This window comes from Pseudophryne corroboree, chromosome 6 (assembly GCF_028390025.1).
Source record: "Pseudophryne corroboree isolate aPseCor3 chromosome 6, aPseCor3.hap2, whole genome shotgun sequence".
Lineage (NCBI taxonomy): Eukaryota > Metazoa > Chordata > Amphibia > Anura > Myobatrachidae > Pseudophryne > Pseudophryne corroboree.
In genome coordinates this window covers 32,177,281-32,189,339 of record NC_086449.1, presented here as the reverse complement: position 1 = coordinate 32,189,339, position 12,059 = coordinate 32,177,281, and the positions used below count along the sequence as shown (strand labels likewise).

Below are 12,059 nucleotides of genomic sequence, written 5' to 3'. Positions count from 1 at the left end.
GTGTGCACTGGCTCCCCCCTCTATGTCCTTTCTCCAGACCTCAGTTAAGGAAACTGTGCCCGGAAGAGCAGACATAATAAGGAAAGGATTTTGGAATCCCGGGTAAGACTCATACCAGCCACACCAATCACACTGTATAACTTGTGATACACTTATCCAGTCAACAGTATGAACAACAGGGCATCAAACAATGGATGCCAACATAACATAACCCTTTATTAAGCAATAACTATATACACGTATTGCAGAAAGTCCGCACTAGGGACGGGCGCCCAGCATCCACTATGGACTACGAGAAATAGATTTACCGGTGAGTAAAATCTTATTTTCTCTGACGTCCTAGTGGATGCTGGGGACTCCGTAAGGACCATGGGGATTATACCAAAGCTCCCATACGGGCGGGAGAGTGCGGATGACTCTACAGCACCGAATGGGCAAACAGAAGGTCCTCCTCAGCCAGGGTATCAAACTTGTAGAATTTTGAAAACGTGTTTGAACCCGCCCAAGTAGCAGCTCGGCAAAGCTGTAATGCCGAGACCCCTCGGGCAGCCGCCCAAGAAGAGCCCACCTTCCTTTTGGAATGGGCTTTCACTGATTTTGGATGCGGCAATCCAGCCGCAGAATGAGCCTGCTGAATCGTGTTACAGATCCAGCGGGCAATGGTTTGCTTTGAAGCAGGAGCACCCAACTTGTTGGGGGAATACAGGATAAACAGCGAGTCAGTTTTCCCGACACCAGCCGTCCTGGCTATATAAATCTTTAAAGCCCTGACTACATCAAGCAACTTGGAATCCTCCAAGTCACGAGTAGCCGCAGGCACCACTATAGGTTGGTTCAAATGAAAAGATGACACCACCATTGGCAGAAATTGTGGACGAGTCCGTAATTCTGCCCTGTCCATATGGAAAACCAGATAGGGGCTTTTACACGACAAAGCCGCCAATTCTGACACACGCCTAGCCGAAGCTAAGGCCAATAGCATGACCACTTTCCACGTGAGATACTTCAGCTCCACGGTCTTAAGTGGCTCAAACCAGTGAGATTTCAGGAAACCCAACACCACGTTGAGATCCCAAGGTGCCACTGGTGGCACAAAAGGGGGCTGAATATGCAGCACTCCCTTAACAAACGTCTGAAGTTCTGGAAGAGAAGCCAGTTCCTTTTGAAAGAAAATGGATAGGGCCGAAATCTGGACGTTTATGGATCCCAACTTCAAGCCCATAGTCACTCCAGACTGTAGAAAGTGCAGAAACCTGCCCACTTAGAATTAATCTGTAGGGGCCTTCCTGGTCTCACACCAAGCAACATATTTTCGCCATATGCGGTAATAATGTCTTGCTGTCACGTCCTTCCTAGCCTTTATCAGCGTAGGAATAACTTCATCCGGAATGCATTTTTCTGCTAGGATCCGGCGTTCAACCGCCATGCCGTCAAACGCAGCCGCAGTAAGTCTTGGAACAGACAGGGCCCCTGTTGCAACAGGTCCTGTCTGAGAGGCAGAGGCCATGGGTCCTCTGTGATCATTTCTTGCAGCTCCGGGTACAAAATCCTTCTTGGCCAATCCGGAACAATGAGTATTGTCCTCACTCCTCTTCTTACGATTCTCAGAACCTTGGGTATGAGAGGAAGAGGAGGAAACGCATAGACCGACTGGGACACCCACGGAGTTACCAGTGCGTCCACAGCTATCGCCTGAGGGTCTCTTGACCTGGCGCAATACCTTTGTAGTTTTTTGTTGAGGCGGGATGCCATCATGTCTACCTGTAGCAGTTCCCACGACCTACAATCTGCGCGAAGACTTCTTGATCAAGTCCCCACTCTCCCGGGTGGAGGTCGTGCCTGCTGAGGAAGTCTGCTTCCCAGTTGTCCACTCCCGGAATGAACACTGCTGACAGTGCTTGCACGTGATTCTCCGCCCACCGGAGAATCCTTGTGGCTTCCGCCATCGCGACTTTGCTTCTTGTGCCGCCTTGGCAGTTTACATGAGCCACCGCGGTGATGTTGTCTGACTGAATCAGCACGGTGGTTGCGAAGCAGGGGCTCCGCTTGACTCAAGGCGTTGTATATGGCCCTTAGTTCTAGGATATTTATGTGCAGACAAGCCTCCTGACTTGACCACAACCCTTGGAAGTTTCTTCCCTGAGTGACTGCCCCCCAATGTCGGAGGCTCGCATCCGTGGTCACCAGGACCCAGTCCTGTATGCTGAACCTGCGGCCCTCGAGAAGGTGAGCACTCTGTAGCCACCACAGAAAAGACACCCTGGCCCTGGGGGACAGGGTGATCAGCCGATGCATCTGAAGATGCGATCCGGACCATTTGTCCAACAGATCCCATTGAAAGATCCTCGCATGGAACCTGCCGAAGGGAATGGCTTCGTATGATGCCACCATCTTTCCCAGGACTCGCGTGTAGTGATGCGCCGACACATGTTTTGGTTTTAAGAGGTCTCTGACTAGAGTCACTAGCTCTTGAGCCTTATCCGCCGGGGGAAACACCTTCTTCTGGTCGGTGTCCAGAATCATGCCCAGAAAGGGCAGACGCGTCGTAGGAATCAGCTGCGACTTTGGGATATTCAGAATCCAGCCATGCTGTTGCAACACTTCCTGAGAGTGCGCTACGCTGATCTGCAACTGCTCTCTGGACCTCGCCTTTATGAGATTGTCCAAGTATGGGATAACTGTGACTCCTTGCTTTCTCAGGATCACCATCATTTCTGCCATTTCCTTGGTAAATATTCTCGGTGCCGTGGAGAGCCCAAACAGCAACATCTGGAATTGGTAATGACAGTCCTGTACCACAAATCTGAGGTACTCCTGATGAGGCGGATAAATGGGGACATGCAAGTAAGCATCCTTGATGTCCATAGACACCATAAAATCCCCCTCTTCCAGGCTTGCAATGACCACTCTGAGCGATTCCATTTTGAACTTGAATCTTTTCAGATAAATGTTCAGGGACTTTAAATTTAATATGGGTCTGACCGAAACGTCCGGTTTCGGTACCACAAACATTGTGGAATAGTATCCCTTCCCCTGTTGAAGAAGGGGAACCTTTACCACCACCTGCTGGTGAAATAGCTTGTGAATTGCCGTTACCACTACTTCCCTTTCTATGGGGGAAGCTGGCAGGGCCGATTTGAGGTAACGGTGAGGGGGCATCACTTCGAATTCCAGCTTGTATCCCTGAGACACAATCTGTATAGCCCAGGGATCCACCCGTGAGCGAACCCACTGGTGGCTGAAATGTCGGAGACGCGCCCCCACCGCTCCTGGCTCCACCTGTGGAGCCCCAGCGTCATGCGGTGGATTTAGTGGAAGCCGGGGAGGACTTCTGTTCCTGGGAACTAGCTGTAAGGTGCAGCTTTTTTCCTCTACCCCTGCCTTTGGCAAGAAAGGAAGCACCTCTGACCTTCTTGCTTCTTTACGAGCGAAAGGACTGCATTTGGTAATACGGTGCTTTCTTAGGTTGTGAGGGAATATATGGCAAAAAGTTTGACTTCCCAGCAGTAGCTGTGGAAACCAGGTCCGAGAGACCGTCCCCAAACAATTCCTCACCCTCGTTAGGCAACACCTCCATGTGTTTTTTGGAGTCGGCCTCACCTGTCCACTGCCGAGTCCACAGGACCCTCCTGGCAGAAATTGACATTGCATTAATTCTAGAGCCCAGTAGGCAAATGTCCCTCTGGGCATCCCTCATATATAGGACAGTGTCTTTTATATGCCCCAGGGTCAGCATAATGGTATCCCTGTCTAAGGTATCCATTTCCTCAGACAGTTTATCTGTCCACGCTGCTACAGCACTACACATCCAAGCCGACGCAATTGCAGGCCTCAGTAGAGTCCCTGAATGTGTATAAACAGATTTCAGTATACTTTCCTGCTTTCTATCTACAGGATCCTTTAGGGCGGCCGTATCCTGTGACGGCAGGGCCACCTTCTTAGATAAGCGTGTGAGAGCTTTCTCTACCCTAGGGGAGGGTTCCCAGCGCACCCTGTCCGCCGGCGGGAAAGGGTACGCCATAAGTAACCTTTTGGAAGTCAGGACTTTCTTATCAGGGGAATCCCACGCTCTTTCACATAACTCCTTCAACTCATGTGAAGGGGGAAAAGTAACCTCTTGCTTTTTCTCCCCATACATATAAACCCTCTGATATGTGTAAAACATCCTTCATCGCTATAATCATGTAGCGGATAGCTTTTGTCATTTTAGGTTGCAATTTTGCATCATCGTCGTCGACACTGGAGTCAGAATCCGTGTCGACATCTGTGTCAACCATTTTGGATAGTGGGCGCTTTTGGGACCCTGAGGGCCTCTGCGCTGTAAGATCAGGCATGGGTTGAGACCCTGACTGGCACAAGGTATCAGCTTTATCCAACCTTTTATGTAAGGAGTTTACATTATCATTTAACACCTTGCACATATCCATCCAATCAGGTGTCGGCACCATCGGTGGCGACACGTCATTCAACTGCACTTGCTCTGCCTCCACATAGCCCTCTTCGTCAAACATGTCGACACACGCGTTCCGACACACCACACACACAGGGGAAGCTCTAAATGAGGACAGGACCCCCACAAGGCCTCTTGGAGAGACAGAGAGAGAGTATGCCAGCACACACCCAGCGCTATATGACCCAGGAATCACACAGTAACTTAGTGTTTACCCAGTAGCTGCTGTATTATGATTAATGCGCCTAAATTTATGTGCCCCCACTCTCTTTTTTACCCTTCTACCGTGATTCTGTAGGGGAGAGCCTGGGGAGCTTCCTCTTAGCGGAGCTGTGGAAGGAAAATGGCGCTGGTGAGTACTGAGGAAGAAGGCCCCGCTCATGCATATAACAGTGTCCAACTGTATATATGCAGCTTTCGCCAGGAGGTATCAATTGCTGCCAAGGGCGCACCCCCCCTGCGCCCTGCACCCTACAGTGACCCGAGTGTGTGGGTTAGTGTGGGCGCAATGGCGCACAGCTGCAGTGCTGTGCGCTACCTCATGTGAAGACAGGAGTCTTCTGCCGCCGATTTCGATGTCTTCTTTGCTTCTGCCGGCTTCTGTCTTCTGGCTATGCGAGGGGGGCGGCGGTGCGGCTCCGGAAACGGACGACAAGGTCAGGACCTGTGTTCGATCCCTCTGGAGCTAATGGTGTCCAGTAGCCTTTGAAGCGCAACCTAGCCGCAGTTAGTAGGTTTGCTTCTCTCCACTCAGTCCCACGTAGCAGAGTCTGTTGCCTGCAGAAGCTCTCTGAAAATAAAAAACCTAACTAAAATACTTTCTTATTAGCAAGCTCAGGAGAGCTCATTTAAAGCACCCAGCTCTGTCCGGGCACAGATTCTAACTGAGGTCTGGAGGAGGGGAACAGAGGGAGAAACCAGTGCACACCAGATAGTACTAAATCTTTCTTTAGCGTGCTCAGTCTCCTGCGAAGCCCGTCTATTCCCCATGGTCCTTACGGAGTCCCCAGCATCCACTAGGATGTTGCCCTCCTACGGCCTCCTCCACGTCTCCTGATGTACTGGCCTGTCTCCTGGTAGCGCCTCCATGCTCTGGACACTACGCTGACAGACACAGCAAACCTTCCTACCACAGCTCGCATTGATGTGCCATCCTGGATGAGCTGCACTACCTGAGCCACTTGTGTGGGTTGTAGGGAGGTCATACAGGCACATGGAGGCCACACACACTACTGAGCCTCATTTTGACTTGTTTTAAGGACATTACATCAAAGTTGGATCAGCCTGTAGTGTGTTTTTCCACTTTAATTTTGAGGGCGACTCCAAATCCAGACCCCCATGGGTTAATAAATTTGATTTCCATTGATCATTTTTGTGTGATTTTGTTGTCAGCACATTCAACTATGTAAAGAACAAAGTATTTAATAAGAATATTTTATTTATTCAGATCTAGGATGGGTGTTATTTTAGTGTTCCCTTTATTTTTTTGAGCAGTGTATATTGGCTCCCTGGAATGCATATTGTAGTGATACAAGTTACTAACTTATTAAAAACATGCTGCATTCAGGATTAGATTGACTCCTATGTGATTAATAAGTGTTTTCTTGCTAGTAAAACACTACCTGCATTCACACTTGACACATCTGTAAAACATTTGCTACATTTGGAGCATTTAAAGGGTCTTTCTCCTGTGTGATTCCTCTGCTGTTTAACAATTTGTCGCTTGGAGCCAAGACACTTGCTGCATTCAGAGCATTTAAATTGTTTTCTCCTGTGTGGCTCCTCTGATGTGTCTTAAGACATGAATTACGGGTAAAACACTTGCTACATTCAGAACATTCCAATGTTCTCTCCTGTGTGACTTCTCTGATGTCTAACAAGAGATGACTTACAGGGAAAACATTTGCTGCATTCAAAACATTTATATGGTTTCTCTCCTGTGTGAATACTCTGATGTGTAACAAGTTGTCGCTTGGAGGTAAAACTCTTGCTACATTCAGAGCATTTATATGGTTTCTCTCCTGTGTGAATCTTCTGATGTAAAACAAGATATTGCTTGGAAATAAAACACTTGCTGCATTCATAGCATTTAAATGGTTTTTCCCCTGTGTGAATCCTCTGGTGCACAACAAGCTGTTGCTTGGAAGCAAAACACTTGCTACATTTAGAACATTTATGTGGCTTCTCTCCTGTGTGACTCTTCTGATGTCTAACAAGCTGTGACTTACAGGGAAAACATTTGCTACATTCAGAACATTTATGTGGCTTCTCTCCTGTGTGAAGCCCCTGATGTATAACAAGCTGTGACTTATAGGGAAAACATTTGCTGCATTCAGAACAGTTATATGGTTTCTCTCCTGTGTGACTCCTCTGATGTATAACAAGCTGTGACTTATAGGGAAAACATTTGCTGCATTCAGAACAGTTATATGGTTTCTCTCCTGTGTGACTCTTCTGATGACTAACAAGCTGTGACTTACAGGTAAAACATTTGCTGCATTCAGAACATTTATGTGGTTTCTCTCCTGTGTGAAGCCCCTGATGTATAACAAGTTGTTGCTTGGAAATAAAACACTTGCTACATTCAGAGCATTTATATGGTTTCTCTCCTGTGTGACTCTTCTGATGTATAACAAGTTGTCGCTTGGAGGTAAAACACTTGCTACATTCAGAGCATTTATATGGCTTCTCTCCTGTGTGACTCCTCTGATGTATAACAAGTTGTCGCTTGGCGGTAAAACACTTGCTGCATTCATAGCATTTATATGGTTTTTCCCCTGTGTGAATTCTCTGGTGTATAACAAGATTGGTCTTACAGGGAAAACATTTGTTGCATTCATAACATTTATATGGTTTCTCTCCTGTGTGACACCTCTGATGTCTAACAAAAGAATACAAATAGGGAAAACATTTGCTGCATTCAGAGCATTTATATGGATTCTCTCCTGTGTGACTCCTCTGATGTATAACAAGTTGTCGCTTGGAGGTAAAACTCTCGCTACATTCGGAGCATTTATACGGTTTCTCTCCTGTGTGAATCATATGATGACTGACAAGTTGTGATTTACGTGAAAAACACTTACTGCATTCTGAACATTTATATGATTTTTCTCCTGTGTGAATCCTCTGATGTAAAACAAGAGCTGACTTACAGGGAAAACATTTGCTACATTCAGAACAGTTATGTGGTTTCTCTCCAGTGTGACTCCTCTGATGTGTACGAAGAATTGACAAATCTGTAAAACACTTGCTACATTTAGAGCATTTAAGTGGTTTCTCTCCTGTGTGATTCCTCTGATGTATAACAAGTTGTTGCTTGGAGGTAAAACTCTTGCTGCATTCAGAGCATTTAAATGGTTTCTCTCCTGTGTGACTCCTCTGATGTATAACAAGTTGTTGCTTGGAGGCAAAACACTTGCTGCATTCAGAGCATTTAAATGGTTTCTCTCCTGTGTGAATCATCTGATGTAAAACAAGTTGTCGCTTGGTGGTAAAAGCCTTGCTGCATTCAGAGCATTTAAATGGTTTTTCTCCTGTGTGGCTCTTCTGATGTATCCAAAGACCCGAATTATGGGAAAAACATTTGCTACATTCAGAACATGTATATGGTTTTTCTCCTGTGTGAATTATCTGATGATTACGAAGACTTTGCTTATGTGTAAAACACTTGCTACACTCAGAACATGTAAATGGTTTCTCTCCTGTGTGACTCCTCTGATGTATGAGAAGCTCTGATTTAAATGCAAATCTTTTGTCACACTCAGAGCACGGATATCTCTCTCCTGTGAGACTCATCATATTGGAGATGAGAAACAAATTAGTTATTGAAAGTTTCCTATATCCAGAAAATGCGGAGATTTTGTGAATCCTCCAGAGGTGTAAAGAGAAATGCCATCTCTTGTTGGCTTGATCAGAGAACAATATCCCTTTCCCCAACGTCTTCTAATAGTATAAGAATCCTGATCTTTATTTGTCCTGTAAAAAGAGTTTAAAGGTTACAAGGAAAATTATACATTTATGGTAATGTGTTATATTGTATAAAGATGATGAATATTTACATACAATAGCAAATATCAGTCACTGACCATTGTTTTATATTTGAGAATGTTGCCGAAGTGCTAGAACTCTATTTGCAGTCAGATGTACAGCACAAAGACCTCCACTTGATAATTGTATAATTCTCATCCTCTGACCACAGTATGTGCAGATTATATATTACTCCCCCCCTGCAATGACCTTAGATGGGTAACACATGCTACCATTATTTTATGAGATAGCAGATCTCTTCTTGAGCCGAAGGTGTAATGTCACAGCACCTTTGGAGACTTGCGTCCAAAGTCGCAATGAACCAATCAGGAGTGACTAAGAACCAGCACTGGAGGAGATGATCACAAACCAGCCGCCAATTGAGACATTGACTAGTGCCGTTGGAGAAGATAAACTGAGATGAGAGGGATGCTGAGAATTCTGTCCTATTTTGGAGAATTTCCCACTGGAATTCCCAGAAATGAAATCTGGCATACTGGTCTAGAAGGTGAATACCATTGTGCCCAACAGCTTAATGCACATGGATTGACAGACGAGGCACTGACTATACTGCCGTGAACAAGTTCTTCAAAGTCTATGTTTTGAACTCTGGCAAGAGAACTCACACTGGCGAGAGGTGTCTGATAGCACCCCTAGAAACTGAAGGCATGGACCAGGTGTTAAGTGAAACTTCTCTAAATTTAGGATCCAGCAGTGATCCTTAAATACTTGAAATGTCCTATCTAGATGCTTTTGTAACTGCAAAGCTGAATCGGCGTGCACGAGCAGATCATAAACATAAGGTAGAACTGTGATACATTGCTTGCACAGTAAGCTCGCCACTTGCACTTGGTAGTGATCGGATCTGACTGCAAAACGTAGGCGAGAATGATGACCTGCCCAAATTGGAATGTGAAGATACACATTACCGACATCGTGTGAGGCCAAAAATGAGTTGACCTCCATGTTGTGGATTACTGATCAAACAGAATCTAGTTGCAAAAGATCTACCCACAACCTGCTGCTCAAGGCAAAGAGAATTAAGATCAGCAAAAATGAGCATAACACCACCTGAATGTAGAAAACGGACAGCCTGGGTAAATGCCACCCTCTTCTTTGCATCCCAGAGTAACGCCGTAGCGGACTCCTGAGGTCAATCATGTAACCTTTGGTAATGATGCCCATCACCCAACTTATCTACAAGATGTGCTTCACAGCAGCCTTCATAAAACGTGCCCTACTCCATATGCAAATAAAGACGACAGACATTATGGGGTTGCAAGTGGGAGGAGCTTAATATTTAAAGTTACAGTTTAGTTTAAGTGTCATCTTTAGCCCCGGAATACCGGTGACCAATGAAGAGTCGGACAGGGTGTAACAGCAGACGATGAATAGATGTCATGGAAGATCAGCCTCGCAGCTGCATTCAAACTGGATTGTAGTCATCAGAGTCTATTTTAGGGAAGACCAGTATGGAGAATAATAAGATTTAAACCTACCGGTAAATCTATTTCTCCTAGTCCGTAGAGGATGCTGGGGACTCCGTAAGGACCATGGGGTATAGACGGGCTCCGCAGGAGATAGGGCACCTAAAAAGAACTTTGACTATGGGTGTGCACTAGCTTCTCCCTCTATGCCCCTCCTCCAGACCTCAGTTAGAGAACTGTGCCCAGAGGAGATGGACAATACAAGGCAGGATTTAGAAATCCAAGGGCAAGATTCATACCAGCCCACACCAAGCATACCATGTAACCTGGATCATACATAACTAGTTAACCATATGAACAACAACAGTAATGGTCCAAGACCGATTTCAACTGTAACATAACCCTTATGCAAGCAACAACTATATACAAGTCTTGCAGAGTTTCCGCACTGGGACGGGCGCCCAGCATCCTCTACGGACTAGGAGAAATAGATGTACCGGTAGGTTTAAAATCTTATTTTCTCTTACGTCCTAGAGGATGCTGGGGACTCCGTAAGGACCATGGGGTTTATACCGAAGCATCCAATCGGGCGGGAGAGTGCGTATGACTCTACAGCACCGACTGAGCAAACACTAGGTCCTCATCAGCCAGGGTATCAAACTTGTCCTCCAGGTCACTTGTAGCCACAAGCGCCACAGGCACCACAATGGGTTGATTCACATGGAATGAAGAAACCACTTTAGGCAAAGATTGCGGACGTGTCCTCAATTCAGCTCGATCCACATGAAAAATCAAGTAGTGGCTCTTGTATGAAAGAGCCGCCAATTCTGACACTCGCCTCGCTGATGCTAAAGCCAACATTAACACCTTCCAGGTAAGAAACTTCAACTCAACCTTGTTAAGCGGTTCAAGCCAGTGTGATTTTAGGAACTGCAACACCACGTTCAGGTCCTATGGTGCCACAGGAGGCACAAAAGGGGGCTGGATGTGCAGCACACCCTTTACAAACGTCTGGACTTCTGGAAGAGAAGCCAATTCCTTCTTAAAGAAAATCGAGAGGGCCGAAATCTGTACCTTAACCGAGCCTAATTTCAGGCCCATATCCACTCCTGTCTGTAGTAAGTGGAGAAGACGACCCAAATTAAAATCTTCCGTAGGTGTATTCTTGGTCTCACACCAAGACACATAATTTCGCCAGATACGGTGATAATGTTTTATCGCCACCTCCTTCCTAGCCTTTATTAAAGTAGGGATGACCTCTTCCGGAATCCCTTTTTTTGCTAGGATTCGGCGTTCAACCGCCATGCCGTCAAACGTAACTGCGGTAAGTCTTGAAATACACAGGGCCCCTGCTGCAACAGGTCTTCCCTCAGAGGAAGAGGCCAGGGGTCTCCTGTGAGCATCTCTTGTAGATCCGAGTACCACGCCCTTCGAGGCCAGTCTGGGACAACGAGTATCGTCTGTACTCTTCTTCGTCTTATGATCCTCAACACTTTCGTGATGAGAGGAAGAGGAGGGAACACGTAGACCGAGTCGAACACCCACGGTGTTACCAGTGCGTATACTGCTACTGCCTGAGGGTCCCGAGACCTGGCACAATACCTCCGAAGTTTTTTGTTGAGGCGTGACGCCATCATGTCTATTTGAGGAGCTCCCCAAAGACGTGTTACGTCTGCAAAGACTTCTTGATTAAGTCCCCACTCTCCTGGATGGAGATCGTGTCTGCTGAGGAAGTCTGCTTCCCTGTTGTCCACTCCCGGAATGAAGACAGCCGACAGAGCGATTACATGATTTTCCGCCCAGCGAAGGATCCTTGTGGCTTCCGCCATCACGACTCTGCTTCTTGTCCCGCCTTGGTGGTTCACATGAGCCACAGCTGTGACATTGTCTGATTGAATCAGAACCGGCAGATTTCGAAGAAAACTCTCCGCTTGTCGAAGGCCGTTGTAAATGGCCCTGAGTTCCAACACATTGATGTGTAGACAGGACTCCTGGACTAACTAAAGACCCTGAAAAGTCCTTCCCTGTGTGACCGCTCCCCATCCTCGCAGGCTCGTGTCCATGGTAACCAGGATCCAGTCCTGAATCCCGAACCTGCGACCCTCCAGCAGGTGAGCACTTTGCAACCACCACAGGAGGGACAATCTGGCTCCTGG

At 46.6% G+C, this 12,059-nt stretch overlaps 1 protein-coding gene across 1 annotated transcript in view; it reads right to left on the bottom strand.

The window, feature by feature from the left end:
- Positions 1-5,902: 5,902 nt before the first annotated feature.
- Positions 5,903-12,059, bottom strand: part of LOC134935978 (zinc finger protein 268-like) — an 85,738-nt gene continuing 79,581 nt past the window's right edge. The window contains exon 2 of the mRNA XM_063930845.1: positions 5,903-8,425. Coding sequence (XP_063786915.1) covers positions 6,281-8,248 — 1,968 coding nt within the window. The 5' untranslated portion in view covers positions 8,249-8,425 and the 3' untranslated portion in view covers positions 5,903-6,280. The remainder of the gene's footprint in view (positions 8,426-12,059) is intronic.